The sequence below is a fragment of the Ovis canadensis genome, chromosome 11 (genome assembly GCF_042477335.2).
Source record: "Ovis canadensis isolate MfBH-ARS-UI-01 breed Bighorn chromosome 11, ARS-UI_OviCan_v2, whole genome shotgun sequence".
Classification (NCBI taxonomy): domain Eukaryota; kingdom Metazoa; phylum Chordata; class Mammalia; order Artiodactyla; family Bovidae; genus Ovis; species Ovis canadensis.
In genome coordinates this window covers 58,277,242-58,296,731 of record NC_091255.1, presented here as the reverse complement: position 1 = coordinate 58,296,731, position 19,490 = coordinate 58,277,242, and the positions used below count along the sequence as shown (strand labels likewise).

Genomic DNA, 19,490 nt, shown 5'->3' with positions numbered 1-19,490 from the left:
ATATCAACACGAATTTTTAAAATAGCATAGGCTTAAAAAGCACACAGTGAATTTACATCTTTATATTTGATTTAGGAAAATTAGACTCAGTAGATACAATGGCCCTGGGATAGCCTTTGTACCAGTAGGTGCATAGTCAGCAAAATTGTATGTGGACCAAAAGAGAAAGAAAAAAATGGACTGAAGGGTTAAATTGATGTGATGACAATAATTTCATTCAAATGAAAATTGAAAAATAAAATGGTGTATAAAGATAAACCATTTCAATGAGGTCAGAAATTAAATGGACTTGATAAAACTCACGCTTGAAAGTAATTTCTCAGCAAAGTCTCAATTAGTGGTGGCATAATTCTGATGAAAACTTTCCTGTTCATGGCATGAAGTTAAAGTGACTTAGACCACAGATACGGAGAAGGCAATGGCAAGCCACTCCAGTACTCTTGCCTAGAAAATCTCATGGACAGAGGAGCTTAGTAGGCTGCAGTCCACGGGGTCGCTACTAGTCGGACACGACTGAGCGACTTCACTTTCACTTTTCACTTTCACGCATTGGAGAAGGAAATGGCAACCCACTCCAGTGTTCTTGCCTGGAGAATCCCAGGGATGGCGGAGCCTGGTGGGCTGCCATTGATGGGGTCGCACAGAGTCGGACACGACTGAAGCGACTTAGCAGCAGCAGCAGCAGCAGACCACAGATAAAGACAGGTTGTAACAGGCCTTGACCCTGCACGCTGCTCTGCTACCTTGGGCAGATGTGATTCAGGTACTCCATAACCTTTACAAAATTTTTGAAATTCTCCTTACTCTCCTCTGAAGTGTCAGTTCACCTGCTACCATTTGTAGATTTTCATCTGCTCATTTTTGCTTTTTTAAATTGTGAAATACAGAACTTGCCTGGTGGTCCAGTGGCTAAGATCCTGAGCTCTCAGTGCTGGGAGCCTGGATTCAATCCTCGGTCAGAGAACTAGATCTCACTCACATGCTGCAACTAAAAGTTGGTATGCTGCAGCTCAGCGTTTGCATGCTGTAACTAAGACTCAGTGCAGTCAAATATTAATGCCTGTGGGTGTGCTAAGTCGCTTCAGTTGTGTCTGACTCTTCGAAACCTTATGGGCTGTAGCCTACCAGACTCCTCTGTCCAAGGGATTCTCCAATCAAGAATATTGGAGTGGATTGCATGCCCTTCTCCAGGGGATCTTCCTGACCCAGGGATCAAACCTTTTCCACCTCTTTATGTCTCCTGCATAGGCAGGTGGGTTCTTTACCACTAGTGCCACCTGGGAAGCCCCAGATATTAATAACTAAATATAAATAAATATTTTTTCAATTGTGAAGTACTATATATATATGGAAAAGTGCATGAGAACACACATATGTACCACTTAATAAATAATAAATACTTGAATTGTAAATCACCCCCACAGGTCAAGAAATACAGCATGGCTGGTGTGCCAGAGATTGCGCGCATACGTCCCGAATAACAACACCCTTCCTCCTGCATGACTGCAACTACTGTCTTGGAGGTGGGCTCCGCCAGGAACAGATAAGGTACAAGTGCCAATAGCTTATGTGAGGGTGACCCTGGGAAGACTTCTTGGGGGTGGGAAAGTGAAGCAGGAGGTCAGAAAAGAATGTTAAGTTGACTGGAATGCATCCTTCTGGGGAACTTTAGCAGTGGGGCAGCCTCAGAGATAGCTGCTCCTGGGGGCACTGGACTGGGCCAGCACCAAGGGTAGAGAAAACTCTTGCACCGTCCCAGGAGCCGGATCCTGGGATGCTTGGGCTGGTGAATGTCAGTGAATGTAGAAGGCGCATGCATGGGATACCAACAACACCACTGTCCTGATTTTTGTGAAAGACTATGGTGTTATCAGGGACTTCCCTGATGGCTCAGATGGTAAAGAATCTGCCAGCATTGTCGGAGACATAAACTTCATCAAATATATATAGTCCGGATCTGCATGTACAGGCAAGCACCAGGTCTTGTGTATGTGACTAGGCCTTCAACTTCTAACAGGACTCAAAAGCTTTCTGAAAGACCATCTCCCAGATTATAGTCCTCAGGTCGGCTCAGTTAGAATTCTCTATTTCCTCTTTAAATTGACTATTGATTAATTTTTTGTTGCTGTTGACAAACCAAAAAGAGCTTTTAGAGATTAAAAACATAATATTAAAAATTTAAAGCCTAGTGAACAGGTTCAACAGATTAGACCCATGATCCCTTGCAGAATTAAGAAAGAAAAAAATTAATCTTCCAAAGAGTTACATTACTGGCATCAGAAGTAGAAAAAAAATGATATTTACAGTCAGGCTAGCATTTCCAGCTTTGAGGAGGTCTGGTTAATGTATGGGCTTTCCAGGTGGTGCAGAGGCACAGTATCTGCCTGCCAACGCAGGAGCTGCAGGAGACGTGGGTTTGATCCCTGGGTTGGAAAGATCCCCTGGAGGAGAGCATTGTAACCAACTCCAGTATTTTTTCCTGGGAAATCCCATGAACAGAGGAGCCTGGCAGGCTACAGTCCATGGGGTCACAAAGAGTTGACACGACTGAGCATGCACAGTTAATGTATTAATATAATGCAGATGTACATTACGGAGGACCCAATACGGGCAGGAAGTATGTTATGCCTCACTTTTCTTGTTTTGCCTTAAAACATAGATTTTACTTCCTTGGGTTCTTTATAGAATCTGAGATTGGGCACTTAACGGAAACACATTTTTAAAGATGATTTATTTAAATTAAGAAAATTAATTTATTTTATTTTTGGTTGCTCCTGGTCTTCGCTGCTGCGAGTGGGCTTTCCCTAGTTTCGGTAAATGGGGATGACTGTTTGTTGCGGTGAGCAGGCTTCTCATTGTGGAAATGTCTTCATTTTAGAGCACAGGCTCTAGGCACTCAGGCTTCAGTGGCTGTGGCATGCAAACTCAGTACTTGTGACTCTTGGCTTAGTAGCTGTGACTCACAGACTGTGGAGCGCAGGCTCAGTAGCTCAGGTGCCTGGCTTTAGTTGCCTGCAGCATGTGAAATCTTCCTGGGCCAGGAATTGAACCTGTGTCCCCTGCATTGGCAGGTGGATTTTTAACCACTGTACCACCAGAGAAGTCCAGAAGTGTATCTTCTAATAGTTCTGGAGGCTGGATGTCAGGGTGCCAGCAGCCCTGGTTCAGGGTAGAGCTCCCTGGTGTATGTATGAAGAGGGATTAGGGGTGAATGTTCCTTGCTATCTTGTCATCTCTCCAGTGCTTTGTATACGTATTGAAGCCGTCTGAATCAGCATTTCTAGTTATTTTTAGCAGGAATGTTGGTCCGAACTATCTGCTTTTTCCTTGATTCTTCAAACTTCAGAACCTGAATTATTATTCACTCTTCCATTGTTTTAGCACATTTTCAGTGAATGCCCACAGCATGACTGGCATTGGTGAATCATGCTAAGTAAGCACTGGGAAACAATGGGGAATGTGATGGTCAGTTTTATGTGTCAGTTTGGCTGGGGCACAGTGCTCAGATATTTGATGTCAAACATTATTCTGGATGCTTCTGTGAGGGTGTTTTTTAGATGAGATTAACATTTAAACCAGTGGACTTTGAGTGACGCCAGTTACCCACTCCAGGGTGGGTGGACCATGTCCACTCAGCTGAAGGCCTGCTGAGAACACTGACCTCCCGTGAGTGAGAAGAAATTCTGCCAATAGGACTCTGCCCTCGGCCTCCAGCCTGCTGGTCTACTCTGCAGATTTTGATCTTGTCTCTCCACAATTAAGGACTTCCCTGTAGCTCATCTGCCTGCAGTGCCAGAGATGCAGGTTTGATCCCTGGGTCAGGGAGATCCTCTGGAGGAGGGAATGGTTACCCACTCCAGTATTCTTGCCTGGAGAATCCCATGGACAGAGGAGCCTGGAGCCTGTGGGGTCGCAGAGTCGGACACGACTGAGCAACTAACACTACACTACTACACTACTGCTACCTCCACAGTTGTGTGAGCCCTGTTAACCTAAAAAAGAAAACATCTTGTTGGTATACGAGCAAAATGGGTTTATTCAGGAACAGCAAAGCATTGCAATTTGAAAAAGAAGAAAGAAAAAGCTGCAGACAAAGCCAACAAACAAAGGAGAGGATTGTTATTTTATAGACAGAAAGGAGGAAGCTGGAGGGGTTGTTTTGAACAAAAGTCAACCCACTCCAATATCCTTGCCTGGAAAATTCCATGGATGAAGGAGCCTGGCAGGCTACAGTCCATGGGGTCAAAAAGAGTCAGACACAACTGAGCGACTTCACCACTGAAGAAAGTGAGAGTTGAGAGTAATCACTGGTTTTCATTGGCTGAGTAGACTGGGTAATTAATTTCTTGTAGGAGATACAAGAAGGCAATGGCAACCCACTCCAGTACTCTTGCCTGGAAAATCCCATGGACGGAGAAGCCTGGTGGGCTGCAGTCCATGGGGTCGAGAAGAGTCAGACACGACTGAGCGACTTCACTTTCACTTTTCACTTTCATGCATTGGAGAAGGAAATGGCAACCCACTCCAGTGTTCTTGCCTGGAGAATCCCAGGGACAGAGGAGCCTGGTGGGCTGCCGTCTGTGGGGTCGCACAGAGTCGGACACAACTGAAGCGACAGCAGCAGCAGCAGCAGGAGATAAAAAGAACACCTTTCCTGATGAGGCACTTAATTGAGGATTCTTACCTGTTGATGATTCTTCTTGTTGGGGTAATTGACAGTTTTTCCTGTTCTTGACCCTGAGTGGCCCCAAAGCAATGGCACTTGCTGACTCATCTTTACCTTCAGGCTGGGTCTGGGCGGACTATGTGAGAGCTCTCCCTTTTGGGCCTTCCCACTCCATTTTAAACAGGTTTCCCTTTATTAATTCTCATAGCCATTCCTTAAAATAAACCTCCCTCTATATATACACACACCTTGTTGATTTGATTTCTCTGAAGATTGCTGATTGACACATGGATTTGTAGACAAAGAATGCCACCTGCCATACCAGTAAACAAAAGATGTTGAGGCCATCAAGCCCTTAGCCACTAAAGCCAGCCCTCTCCCCACAACTGTGTACCCTGAGGAGATTCAGGATGGAGAACACAGCATACTGGCCCTAGACAGTTAGGGTGTATGTATCAAAGGAACGGTTTCACTAAGCTCAGACTGTTGCATCTTCCTATACATAGAAAAGGACTTCCCTGGTGGCTCAGCAGGTCAAGAATCTGCCTGCAATGCACAGGTTCGATCGATGGGTCAGAAAGATCCCCTGGAGAGGGGAATGGCAACCAACTCCAGTATTTCTTGTCTGAAAAATCCCATGGACAGAGGAGTCTGACAGGCTCCAGTCCAAAGGGTCGAAAAGAGTCAGACATGACTGAGGCACTAAGCAGACACATACACAGAATAGCACCAGATTCATTTACTTGAGATGTCTGGTTTACTGTAATTACCAGTAGTCTTTCCATGTTTGACCACTTGTTTCTTTCTTTCTTTCTTTTTTTTTTTGGTAGGGTTTTTTATTTTTATTTTTTTGGCAAAAACTTCTATACATCCTTACCCTTTCCTTCCCTCTTCTGAACAGTCCCTCATAACCACCTGAGAGGCTATCTTCCCAGCTTAAGTCCTCAGTAATGTCTCCAATCAAACATAATTCTCAACTTTTAGGCTGTGTTTGTTTGTTTGTTTTCAGTCGACAGAATAAAGACTTTATGCAGCCCTCAAAACTCAAATCATTAAAATCTAGTTGGGAGACAAGATAATTGGATGCGTGGGTGCTATGTCGCTTCAGTCACGTCCCACTCTTTGTGACCCCATGGATTGTAACCTGCCAGGCTCCTCTGTCCATGGGATTCTTCAGGCAAGAATACTGGAATGGGTTGCCAAGGGATCTTCCAGACCCAGGGGTCGAACTCGTGTCTCTCAGGCCTCCTGCATTGGCAGGGGGGTTCTTTACCACTAGCGCCACCTGAGAAGCCCTTCTGGATAACCACCTGCAAACAAACAAAAGACAGCATTCCGTAGGGCGTTACAGACGCGTCCAGGTCGAGAAAATCTCTGGGAGGGGTGATGCCCAGACCTGGAGCCGGTGGAGGTGATGAGGGGCCGGAGCAGGATGCAGTGTCACGGGCAGGTCACAGGTCAGGTCAGGGGAAAGGTCTGGGCGAGGCCTCTGGCAGGGAGAGTCACCAGGGTCTCGGGGATGCGGGGGCACCACACAGCCCCGCCCCGACCTCACGTCGCCCCGCCCCTCCATTCCCGCGCGCTCCGGCCGGTCCCGCCCCTCAACCAATCCCCGCGCGCCGCTGTGGCGTCGCGGCGCCTGCGTGCGGCCTGAGGCGGGTCGGCGGCCCCGGCGCGGGGAACATGGAGGAGCTACTGAAGCGGGAGCTGGGCTGCGGCTCCGTCAAGGCCACGGGTCACTCGGGTGGCGGATGCATTAGCCAGGGCCAGAGCTACGACACGGACAAAGGGCGAGTGTTTGTGAAAGTGAACCCCAAGGCAGAGGTCAGGGTCGCCGCGGGTGCGGGTTGGGGGGCGGGGCCGGGCCGAGGGTCTGTGTTCCCAGGCCTTCGTCCGGGCTCGCGGGTGGGGGCCGCTCTGGAGTTGGGGGTCGGTGTCCGAGCCTGGGCCGTTGGCTGAGGAGGCGCTCGGTGACCCGTGTGGTCGTCGGGCCGGCTTGGACTTTTTCGGCCTCCGCGGCTCAGCCCTGCGGCCCCTCGAACCCTCGGGAGGTCGGTCTGCGGATCCAGGCCGGTCCGGCGCGAGCCTCTGCCGCCACTGGGACGCTGTGGATGGTTTTCCTGCGCGACCCAGGTGGCCGCTGCCTTGAAAGTTCATCGTTTGGCGAATTTTGAATAAGGAAGGGTAACAGAAACCCCTTGTCTTGGGGTTTATTTGAACTTGCAGAGATCAAAACCCTTCCTGAGTATTGGCAGTAACGTAGCCCTGGCTTTCGTCCTCAGGGCTACTGTAACACTCCCGCACTCTGGGCCACTTTGAACCCGAACATGTGCTTTTCGGGATCTGGTCTTGGAGGCTGGACGTCCAAGAACGCGGTGAGGCCTCCTTTCCTGGTGTGGAGGGCACTTCTCCCTGTGACCCCATGTGGCAGAAGGCCCAGGAGAGCTCTCTGGGATCTCTTACAGGGGCTCCACCCCTGTGGCCTGGTCACTTCCCAAGGCACCGCCTCCTAACACCATTATATTGGGGGTTAGGTTTCAACCTATGAATTTTCCGGGGTCACATTCAGTCCCTAGGCCCACCCTTCCATTCTCTTTGTATCTGAACGTTTTCTCAAGCGTTCCCATATAAAATAGGTGAGCCTCCCTGCTGAAGTTGACTTACTCTGGGATGTCCCTTCTTTGCGCACTTTGGGTGGGTCATGCCTGTAGTGTTAGCTGGGAGGTCCTGGATGGGTCTAGTAGGCAGGGAGCAGGACTGGCAATACCTTGGTTCAAATAGGGCTGAAGGCAGTGACCCGAGTACGAGGTCCTGTGTGTTGCACACCCTCAGCGCTTCTGTCTTTTAGTGTGGGATGATCTCTTTCTGGATTGATGCTGTTCTCTCAAGACCACCTTTCAACTCTTTGTTCTACAGAGATCAGCTCCATATCATCCTGTACATCCCTTCTATAGGAATTTGGCAAATAATGGTCCTTGAAGTTGCTCTTTTCCATGGGTTTCCCCCAGGCAGTACTAATGCAGTGGAGGTGTCCTTCCTTCCTTTCTGTCACAGACCTTCTCAGAGTTCTTTTTCTATTATGTGGCTTCGTCCTTTTCACGTCTGTATTTTCACTGTCATTAGCATTTTGAATAATTCAAAACTTGGTATGGATTACAGGGAAGCAAATGCTTTCCAGCGATTAAAGTGGAACCACTGAGCAGTGCTTTTTAAACATTGTCTTTCTGCTAAATGTTTCTTCCAGTTGTTTTTTATTTTGTCATCAGGGTCTGTTTTATTTTTGCTAGTCTTCACGTAAGTTCTTTCTAACCCTTTGGTAGATAGTTGCAAACAGGTCTCTTTCCAGTTTGCTTGGATAGATACTTGTGTGAGTTACGAAGATATACCGCCTATAGCAGAAAGATTTGCTGATTGTATGGAAAACAGGACTCTCTTTCTGCTTTGCCTTTTAGGAGGTGAAAATGTCTTCTGGACTTCTAAGACAAGACTACATGGCTGATCTTCTGTTTTCCTTCTCACTCTCTGCTCGAATGACCTGGTCTAAGTTTTTCCTCTTCATTATGCTTATCTGTCCTTTGCATGCTTGTATATTTGGTTTTCTCTCATGTTCCTCTCCTAAGTCCTGGACCTTTTGTAACTCTGCACCCCAGCTGATGCTTACTTTGCCCTGGTCCCACTCTGGAGGAGTGGTCTTAGGGTTAGACATTTAGGACTGTGTGGTAGTAGACACTTCTGTGAGGGAGCCTTGCCTCTAGCTGGGTTCATGGACCCTTCTTCACCTCTCCCTGCTTTTTTTTTTTTAATCAAAAATTTTTAAAAATTCGATTCCTTCCTTTATGCTGCACAGCAGTGCTTTAGTACAAAGTACATCCTAGGCCCAAGTGTGTTCCTTCATCTTCAGAGAATGCTATGCAAATTCTTCTTAAGACACAGTTCTTATCTTACTTCTCAGCAACCTTAGCTCCCCAAGGTGGTATACTAATAATTTGTAAAGTGTTTAGAATGGACTGTGTTAACTGTTAGCTGCTAACTCAGTTAATTACAGCAGCAAACCTATGAAATTGGTACCGTTATTAACTCCATTTTACAGATGAGGAGACCAAGGCCACAGAATTAGTAACTGTGAGGGACAGAAGTAGAATATCCTGGGTCACTGTTCGTAGTGAACCCAAACTGGAACCCCAGCGTCCTTCATTGGACGAACACAGTTTAGAACCTTTGCTCTACAGAACAAGGACAATAAACTCTACTGATGCACCTGCATTACAAATGCAGCGTGAAATGAAGAGGCCTGACTGCCTCTGTGTAGATGACAAAACAGATGGACAGATGCACTGGCGGAGTGGCAGTGTCTGGGCGGAGAGGAGTGCCAGGCGGCCGTCATGTGGATGTGCTGACTTTGGGAGAATTAGAGTTGGATGCTTTTGAGTTTGCAGTGTTCTTCATATATGTCTGTAGAAATTTTACTCTAAAAAAACATACTTTAAAGAAGAGGAATTACCTAGCCTGAAAAGTTAGGGAAGATTTCTCTGAGAAATAAAAATTTTTATTAAGTTGAAATGTGAAGCGCGACAAGGAAGGGGCTGACTTAGCAAAAAGAATGGGGAGGGGTGTTCCATGCAGAGGTGACATGGCGTGTGGAGGTCTCCAGGCTGGAGGCGCCTGGGGATCTCTGAGGAACTCAGAGAGGCTATAATCCAGGAGCAAAATGGGTGTGTGCGCTGGCCTAGAAGTGTGGGGGTGGAGCCTGGGTAGGGGCCCAGATGAGGGTGCAGGGGAGTGGGCAGAGGCAGACCCTGCGGGGCTGTCACTCAGGAAGTGGGGTGACAGCTTGGAGTGTGTTCCGGGGTGAGATTTGCCTTCCAAAAGCAGGAGCAAGGACTTTTGAACTAGAAATGGGAAAGGCGATGGTGATGAAGTGGTGTCCGGTGCTAGAGATGCCGTAGCATTTGGTGGTCCACTCAGGTGAGGAGAGTCCCCAGCTTGGTGGCACATGCAGTTGAGGGCCGCCTGTGCCTGAGGGCCCAGGGGGACAGGATTATGGTTGAGGTGCTGTGTGAGGATGACACCTGCACCGTCAGGGGTGCACGAGGCGTAGGTTCCTCCCTCTGGAGAGACGGGGATCAGTGACAGCATATGTGCTCAGTCATGTCCAACCCCTTTGCAACCAGAGCCTGCTAGGCTCCTCTGTCCATGGGATTCTCCAGGCAAGAATGCTGGAATGGGTTGCCACACCTTTCTCCCGGAGATTTTCATGACCCAGGAATCAAATCCGTCTCCTGCGTTGGCAGGTGCATTCTTTACTACTGGGCCGCCTGGGAAGCCCAGTGACAACATAAACATACACAAAAGTGGCAAGCACAGTCCCTTTAATTCCTATGCAGCTTCAGAAGGTATAATCTGCTGTACTGAAAAGCGAAAAAGCTGTCTGTTCTGTTGAGTCTGCAGAGAGCCTTGGTTGTGGTGCTGGAGAAAACACATCCACACAGAACATCCACACCTTGCTCTTCCTCCCCCTCCCCTCCCTTGTTATTTCTCTGGCAGGCCAGAAGGATGTTTGAAGGTGAGGTGGCAAGTTTAATTGCCATCCTGAAGACAGGCACAGTGAAGGTGCCCAAACCCATCAAGGTGCTTGACGCCCCAGGAGGCGGCAGCATGCTGGTGATGGAGCATTTGGACATGCGGCATCTGAGCAGGTGCGTCCTGGCAGCTTCACCTCTGGGTGGCTTTGTCCTTCCTCTGAGTGGGAAGCTTGCATTTGGGGGTACAGTTCTGCAGGATGTGATAGAAGAAACCCGTGACCCCACACATCCCTGGGTCCTGCAGAATGAACGGCATGTACTCTGAGGGCCAAAGGCAAACAGGAGAAGAATCTCGTGCTGAGGTGCTGACAGAGGACTGATGAGATCCTCTGAGGATGCTCCTATGAGGTCCTCCATTCCCCCTTGCTTCACCAGAAGAGATTCTCTTCTCACTGCCTACCTGCTTCATGTTGCTTGAGATCTTTCAGTTATAGGTGGGTCCCCATTTGTGCCACGTGCTTAGTGGCTGCCTTTTGGTTTCACAGTCATGCTGCAAAGCTTGGCACCCAGCTGGCAGATCTACACCTAGACAACAAGAGGCTTGGAGAGACTCTCCAGAAGGAGGCTGGCATAGTAGGTACGGCTGTGGGCCCGAGGGGACACCCCCCCACCAGACAGAGGAAGACATCTGGCCAGTATGGGTGTGTGGGCAGAGCTGTGCTGCTGCTGTGGGTGGGCAAACCTGTGTTGCTGCCACAGGAAAGGAATGTAAACCCAAGGCTGCATATTTGGTGTGCAGTAAACAGTGAATATGACCAGTGTGTTGTCTCAAAAATGCATTTGAAAGACAGGAAATATTTCTGGAACTCGAAACTCCATCATATTATAATTCCTTTGATCTCTCACTCTCCAGAAGAAAGCCTGTTGAAGTTTCTCTGGCTTACCATACCGTGCCTTTTCTTCTAGGAACAGTCACACTGAGGCTCAGAATGAGAGCCCTCACGAGTGACCTTTTTAGAGCTTAGTGTGGTGGTGGCACTGAGGGTGTCTTCCAGGATTTTCATCCTTTGACATTGGATAATTCACGTGTAGCCCAGATGGTTTCTCCGCCAGGCAAAGTAGCAGACACAGCAGGAACAGACGACCAAGAACTTACTGTCTTAGGGGAATTCCCTGAAGATCCAGTGGTTAAGACTCTACAAGGGGCACAGATTCAATCCCTGGATGGAACTAAGATCCTTCATGACATGTGGCCAAAAAATAAAAAATAAATTAGAAAAGAAGCCTCATTGCCTCCACCCACATGTAGTTCAGGCCTTCAGGATTTGCTTTGAGTTTGGGAAGCTGCAGAGGATGACCATTTATAAGCACAGGGGCTTATCTCCCATAAGTGGCAGATGCTAAAGCGGCCACTGGAAGCCATTCTCTCCTGTTGGGTCATGGGGTGGATTCCCTCCTTATTGGGACACAGGGTTGTTGTTGCTCCTCTGATGCCTCTCCTGGGAAGCAGTGGGTGTCCTGGATCGTTGACTCTGATGAGGCAGGCTCTGTTCTGGGCCCTGATAGTGTGCGGAGGCCAGGAGCCTTGTCTGTCTCTGGAAGAGGACCCGAGGTGGAGAAGGGCACGCTGAGGTCAGGCCTCAGCGCTTCTCTGGGCTTCCAGAGCAGGCCCCCAAGGGAGCAGGGGGATTGTCATGTCTCTGGTTTCCTTTTGCTTCCAAGGGAGAAGAGATGAGCAGGTGGCGCGGCCCTTCGTGGCCCAGTTTGGGTTTGACGTGGTGACGTGCTGTGGGTACCTCCCCCAGGTGAGTGACACCAGCGCTTTGCCCGTATTTGCTAGTCGCGTCAACCATTTAGAAACAACCTCGCTTTTGGTGAAATTTGGTAAAAGGTCTTTCTGCTCCTTTTTTTTTCCTTTGCTAATGAAAAGAGGTCGACATGGAGAGTGTCCACCTCACATGCTAGGTCAGCTCAAAGGAGCCAGGAAGGACTAACAGGATGCTGGATACCAAGGGAGCTGAAAATAGAAGGTTAAACAGTGTTTGATTTTAAATAGAAGACTCTTAAAGGTAGCGTAATGGAAAGGAACTGTAACTTTGCGTTTTATGATTTTGAGGTTGGCTGCCCTGGGGGTTTCAGCCCAGGGAGCTATACTTGGGCCAAGTGGGTAGGGTGGTGGCCATGCCCTCCAAGGAGAAGCAAGCAGCACCCTGGGAGGGCCGCACTGAGTAACCTACAGGGCGCTGTCCACTCGGTTCAGATATTGAGGTGTTGTGGGAGGTTGTCCAGGAGCCTGCTGTCCCTGCATGTCCTCCAGACCCCAGGCTGCTGGGTCAGCTCCCCTGCTTCACACCTGTCCCTGTAGTGGCACCTCTGAGGGTCAGCCCTCTCAACCCTGTGGCACCTTCCACTGAGCTCTGCTGTCTCCCACACAGGTGAATGACTGGCAGCAGGACTGGGTCACTTTCTATGCCCGGCAGCGCATTCAGCCCCAGATGGACCTGGTAGAGCAGAGGTCTGGGGACAGGGAGGCCCGTGAGCTCTGGGCTGCTCTGCAGGTGAGTGTCCATCTCCCCGCACCGCCTCCGCTCCCGGCCCCGGGCTGTGCCCGTCATGTTCCGTAGGTGCTGTGGCCAACGCAGCCACCTTGGTCTGGGTCAGGACGGGAGGTGGGTGTGTCTGTGTACCAACCAGCCACGCTCAAAACAGCCCATGTGTCCCTCCCACACGCATCGATCACTTTGATGAGGCTGCATTTACCCTGGCAGTTAAAGATCCCCGACCTGTTCCGTGATCTGGACATCGTCCCAGCCCTGCTCCACGGAGACCTCTGGGGAGGAAACGTAGCGGAGGATTCCTCTGGGCCCATCATCTTTGACCCTGCTTCCTTCTATGGCCACTCGGAGTATGAGCTGGCAATAGCCGGCATGTTCGGGGGCTTCAGTAGTGCCTTCTACTCCGCCTACCACAGCAAAATCCCCAAGGCCCCAGGCTTCGAGAAGCGCCTGAAGCTATATCAACTCTTCCACTACTTGAACCACTGGAATCACTTTGGATCTGGGTACAGAGGGTCCTCCCTCAGCATCATGAGGAATCTCGTCACCTGAGCTCGGGAGGGAGGCTCGAGTCCTGGTCGCTAGACCCTAACCGGACCCCTGTGGCTAGCCTCTCCTACCCTGGAATAGCTTCAGACCAACTTTCCCAGCTTCGTAAATAATGTGACGTCTCAGGAGAAAGCTTTTATCACCCTAAAGTTAGACTTCATAGCTGGATGCAGCTGCAGTAGAAATTGGTGTGAACCAAGGGACCAATGGAGGGTGGGCTGCATTTAACCTGCAGCTGCCCCAGAGGTAGAGAAGGGAGGTGGCCAGAGTGCCAGGCGCTGCCACCAAGGGCATCTTCCCACCAGCTCCCCGTCTCTGCAGGAGTGACTGGATCCAGGGTAATGCTACTTGGTGGTCAGACTTGATTGTGGACGTGAAGGCATTGTCCTGGGGGCACCTCCTGATGACCAGTTCCAAACCAAATACACTCACTTTCCTCTCTGTGCTGCCGCTGGACCCGCTCATTTCTACAGCTTGTGAGCTGTCATTCATCGACATTGTAGAAACCAGTGCTACAGCAGTGGTTTCCCTCCTCCAGTCTTGCAGTGGTGAGAAATGTTCATGAATGCCACTGATGCTAACAAATCCTTTTGCATAAAAATGTGAATAAACTTCGAATGGCTTCAGTGATGTGTGAGACTGTATTTTCCTCATTTACATTCTCTTCTGTTTATTGGAGCTGTTTGCCAGGAAACTCTCGTAATGTGACAATAAGTAAGTACAACTGTTGTTTCTTAAAAAAACACTTTTTTTTCTTGGCTTTGCTCAGTAAGAGAATAGCTCAGAGCTTCCAGATAAGGGCAGGTGTGGCCTGAGGACTTGCTGCTACCAGTTTAACTGCTGTTGCTGTCACCTTATGAGATATTTGCTTAATGGTAAAGGGAGGTTGAAAGTGACTCTCAAATTGCATTTCAAGGAAGAAGCCGATGGGTGGCCGCTACTAGTTCTGGCTCGGGCCTTGGAGGACACTAGTGTTAGAGGGCACAGTTTCTCATGATGAAGGTCCAAGGGGATACATCCATGTTTGCCCCTCATCTGTCTTTTGTTTCTGGGTCAGGGCTCCTCAGTGGAATTCAGAAGTGGAACTGATGGCTTCAGAGCTTGGTTTTGGGGAGAGGATTGTGACTTTTTTTTTGGCTGTGTTGAGTCTCAGTTGCAGCACTCAGGATCTTTTCATTGTGTGTGCTGGCTTAGGGGCCCCTTAGCAAGTGGGATCTTGGTTCCCCAACCAGGGGTCGAATCCGCCTCCCCTGCATTAGAAGCCTCGAGGATTCTTAACCACTGGACCATCAGGGAAGTCCCAGTGACCTTTTTTAAAAAAATCATTTCAATTGTTAACTCTTTTTAAAATTACTGTCATTTATTGATGTTTCTTCACTGTATTGGTGGCAGGGGCATGAGAAAATACATAAATAAAGTTTCTCCATGCACAAAGGTTGTCTGATTGACCGAAGATGGCACGGGAAGAATGTGTTTTGTTTGGAGGAAATTCCTCACTGTGCTCGGGGGCTGAGGTTGGCCCAGTAGGGCACCTGCAATGAAACTTCCAAGCAAGATCGGGTGCCCCAGATCAGACCCAGCCTGGGCCAGAAGGCATGTTGGGGAGAAACCTGCCCCCTCCAACCCCTCAGCGGCATCCCTGGCTCCTTTTCTCCCCCTGGGGCCCCGGCCCTGAGCTGAGAAGTCCCACCAGGTGGATGGAGGGGGGCCCTGTGCCTGGGGGTCCAGCAGTGAGTTCCCACCACCCTGCAGTCCCCATGTGTCCCTCTCACCTGAGTGCTAGTTGTCCAGACTGTGACTACTAAGAGCATGTAGTTGTCCAAAGTTTCAAACCTAGTAATTCCTAGACTATTGTTTGCCAGAATTTTAGCACCTTAATTATGACCTTGATGTGGCTTCCCTGGTGGCTCAGCTGGTATAGGATCTTGCATTGCAGGAGACCCAGGTTCAATCCCTGGGTTGGGAAGATCCCCTGGAGAAGGGAATGGCTACCAGTATTCTTATTCTTGCCTGGAGAATTCCATGGACAGAGGTGCCTGGTGGGCTACAGTCCGTGAAGTTACAAAGCTGGACACAACTGAGTGACTTTCACCCTGACCTGGAGGAACCTGCTGACTGTCTCCACGGGAGGTTCACCCCACCACCACCAGGTTTATCATGATGGCACGTGTGCTTCTGTGTTCACACCTGTTATTACACAGACGTGGCTTACCCGGGTGGTTTTGGTTCTGGCAGCAGCCAGACTTGAGTCTTCCTCAGAGAGAACATCCTGTAATGGAGACCTTTTGGGAGCTGCAGCCCAGTGCTCCTCCTCCTCTGTGGTCGACTGAGGAGAAGCAGAAGGGTCAGCAGGCAGACGCTGGTGGATGTGTGTTTGTTTAGTTAGAGGATCTTAAAGGAAGGGGCTCCATTTCACGTCCCTTGGTTCACACAAACCATCCAGTGGGTGGAAGCTCCAACTGGCTTTATGTGAGTCACTAGTAATGGGGAGGCTCCAGTGGACTTTCCTGCAGGCCACACTCCACCCTCCAGGTTCTAAGACGGGGAGGCAGCCTAGAGAAGGGACAGGACACTGGGGCCCCCTAACAAGGAGGATGGTGGACCGCTTCCAAGAGAGTCGTCCTGGGGCTGTGCCAGGTGCAGGGAGCGGCTGCTTCTGCCCTACAGTGGCTCCCCCGCCATGTCAGCCCAACATGACCAGGGATGAGAGCCAAGGCCAGAGCGCTCTTGGGGTGCTGCATCTTAGGGGGGCAGCCCCTCAGTGTGGTCAGGACAGGATGTCGGGTCATATCCCAGAGCTGTGGCAGGCACTCGGGTGACAATACTGTGGTGTTGCCCAGCTTTTGTGATGGTGCCAGTAGCTGTCAGCTGTTTTTTTGGTTGCGCTGTGCAGTGTGCAGGATCTCGGTTCTCCCACCAGGGATCAGACTTCCCATGCAGTGGAAGCGTAGAGTCTTAACCACAGGACCACCAGGGAAGTCCCTTCTGTCAGCTTTGAAGACTGCACTTTGCTGCGGTGGTTCATTCTAAAATAATGATTTTGGCATCTCATTTTGTACTCATAAGTATGTAAATATTCCTATATAAAGGGTTGCCAAAATTGTATAAACCTCAGGCCAAAGGCCACTGGCCTCTCCAGAGTTACTGTTGTGGAGTGTTCTGTTCCTTGAAGGCTTCTCGGTGCATCTGAGGAGAGGGTGGCACAAATGGGTTGGGGTGGGGCTGGTTTTGATAGAGAGGCGCGATCTCAAGGGGCAGGTATGTGGCTGGCGTCCCTGCAGGGTGGCCTACTGACCCCTTAAGTAAGGGGAAAATATGACTAGACCCTCAGGGGCTAGCTCTGGAGCTCCTGGACTCGTTGGTCACTGAGACAAGAGGCAAGGCCTGTGCCCTTTGGGGTGATCGAGCATCCTAGGAGGCCCAGGGAGGTGGGAGCTGCCCCAGGCACCCATGCAGGAGCCTCAGGTCTCGGCTCTGGGACAGTGACACTTATTTCTTACTGAAAATAGGAATATTATATCAAAACATCTGGTTACCTGCTATTGTCAGGGCATCAGCCTTTCAGAAGGAAGTCTTCAGATAACAGAAGTTTAGCTTTCCACCCAAAGCTACTTACTTTGTATCCTTTTGATGAAAGTGGACCTGAAACATGGGCTTTTCTACCTTAAGCAGAGGATGCCAGTGACTTTTACTGCCTTCCTGATCAGTCTTCATTGTCCAAACCATCCCCTTGTGTGCCTAAAGATGTTTCAGGTCATTTGTTTATGTTAAGGGGCCTTAGCCAGCTGAGTGCCCAGTTTATGTCCTTGACAGCATCTTGGATGTGGGGGTGCTGAGAGTCCCCCTCCCCAGTTTATGGCATGTCATCATCGTCATTAAGGTTTCGCCTACAACTTTTCCCTTTGTCTCATTTACCACTTCCCTTTGTCCCTGTATCCTCTCACCTTCCCCTCCTTCAGTTCTAACTTTCTGCTTCTGAAACATCAGAAAATCATATAACTGGTGGCGTCCAGAACAGACTCGAGGCAAGGCCTGGAAGTCTGTTGGGAGTGAAGTGTGTGTCTTCAGGGCTTGGGTTTTGAGATCATTCTTGGGCTCATTCTCAGTTTGTTGCTCAGAGTATGAGCTGAGACAACGGAGAGAATGTTTATAGAAGAGAGTCTGACCCGGGTGGGTATCCCTACTGTAAAAAGCTGGGATTCTGACAGGTCCTGTCTTGCTGTGCAAAGCCCCAGCTCGGATAAGTTGGTGGCCATGGAGGGCCCTGTCTACTGCTGTCTTGAGCCTCACATCTGCAGGGTGTCAGAAAAACACTTGTAAATGGTTGGGATTCTGTTATAGGATGATGTTATGGGATGTATTGGGCTTCCCTTGTGGCTCAACTGGTAAAGAATGAGCCTGCAGTGTGGGAGACCTGGGTTCAATCCCTGGGTTGGGAAAATCCCCTGGAGAAGGGAAAGGCTACCCACCCCAGTATTCTGGCCTGGAGAATTTCATGGAATGTATAGTCCATAGGGTTGCAAAGAGTCAGACATGACTGAGTGACTTTCACTTTCATGTGGGATGTATTCTGTCTGGGATTCACAGGGAATCTGGGATATGACAGCCAAAATCAGGGAGGAAAATGCTCATTTGGAAAGAAGTTCAGTTTGTTCCAGAGAACAGTGCACCCAACTTCCAGAAGAAAGTGCCACTTTGCTTCAAACAGACGTGAATCTAGCAAACACTTAACCTGCATCTCACAGGACTAAATGTCTATGACATCCTATTGGAGGAGTTAGGAACTGTCCTAGTGGACAGTCTTAGAAGCCTGGAGACCCTCCACTTCCGGTATAATGGAAACCAAGCTGCGCGTGGGGACAGGAGACCAGCTTGAGAGGGGACTTTTAAGTTTTACCTGAACTTTGACTCCTTCATTTCTAAAATGGGTTCAGCAGAAGACCCAAGTAGACATATCTCCAAAGAAGACATACAGATGGCCAACAGGCACATGAAAAGATGCTCGCTGTTGCTAATTATTAGAGAAATGCAAATCAAAACTACAGTGAGGTACCATCTCACACCAGACAGAATGGCCATCATTAAGTCTACAAATAACAAATGCTAAAGAGAACGTGGAGAAAAAGGAACCCTCCTACACTGTTGGTAGGAATGTAAATTGATGCAGTCTCTGTGGAGCACTGTATGGAGGTTCCTTAGAAAACTAAAAATAGAATTACCATGTGATCTAGCAGTCCCGTACCTGGGCAAAAATCTGGAAAAGGTGAAAACTAATTTGAAAAGATACATGTACCCCAATATTTATAGCAGTACTCTTTACAATAGCTAAGACGTGGAAGCAACCTAAATGTCAATCAACAGATGAATGAATAAAAATGTGGTCCCTATATACAATGGAGTACTACTCAGCCATAAAAAAGAATGAATAATGACCTTGCAACAAGATGGATGGACGTAGAGATTATCATACTCAAGTAAATCAGACAAAGACAAAATACTGTGTGATATCACTTATATGTGAAATTGAAAATAGGACAAATTAACTTACTTGTGAAACAGACATAAACAAATTTATGGTTACCAAAGAGGAAAAAGGATAGGAGGGGATAAATTAGGAGTTTGGGATTAGCAGATTCAAGCAACTATCTGTAAAATAGGTAAACAACAAGGTCCTATTGTATAGCACAGGAAACTAAATATCCCATAATAAACCATGATGGAAAAGAATATGAAACAAATATATAAATGTATAATTGAATCACTTTACTGTACAGCAGAAATTAACATTATCAACTATATTTCAATAGAATATAAAAAAATTAAAAAGTAAAGGGACTTCCTTGGTGGTCCAGTGGCTAAGACTCTGTGTTCCCAAAGTAGGGGACCTGGGTTCAATCCCTGGCCAGGGAACTAGATCCCAAATACTGCAGTGAAAATCAAAGATACCCCCATGCTGCAACTAAGACCTGGTACAGTCAAATTAAATATATAAATAAATATTAAAAAAAAAAAAAAGGCCTAGGTAGCAATACCCAAGGGGTTATTGGAGATTAACTCCTTGGTGGGTACCTTGCCAGTAAGCACTGTTCAGCATGTCTAGAGCCTGTCTCCCAGAGTGGGGTGAATGGGCAATTTCCTCGGTCTTCCTCCTAATGGTCTCCTAGTAGACATTTCTTTCAGCCACACCATGCGGCTCGT

General features: G+C 48.6%; 1 protein-coding gene across 2 annotated transcripts; it reads left to right on the top strand.

The window, feature by feature from the left end:
* Nucleotides 1-6,248: 6,248 nt before the first annotated feature.
* FN3KRP (fructosamine 3 kinase related protein) lies at nt 6,249-13,918 on the top strand. 2 transcript variants are annotated; one of them, XM_069541869.1, is made up of 6 exons: nt 6,249-6,490; nt 10,211-10,362; nt 10,734-10,825; nt 11,911-11,993; nt 12,624-12,746; nt 12,957-13,918. In XM_069541869.1, the coding sequence occupies exons 1-6, from the start codon at nt 6,350-6,352 to the stop codon at nt 13,293-13,295; spliced, it is 930 nt and encodes a 309-aa protein (XP_069397970.1). In that variant the 5' UTR covers nt 6,249-6,349; the 3' UTR covers nt 13,296-13,918. The 2 variants fall into 2 exon arrangements, with proteins under 2 accessions (XP_069397970.1, XP_069397971.1); XM_069541870.1 differs by having other exon boundaries at nt 6,319-6,490; nt 8,119-10,362.
* Nucleotides 13,919-19,490: the final 5,572 nt, after the last annotated feature.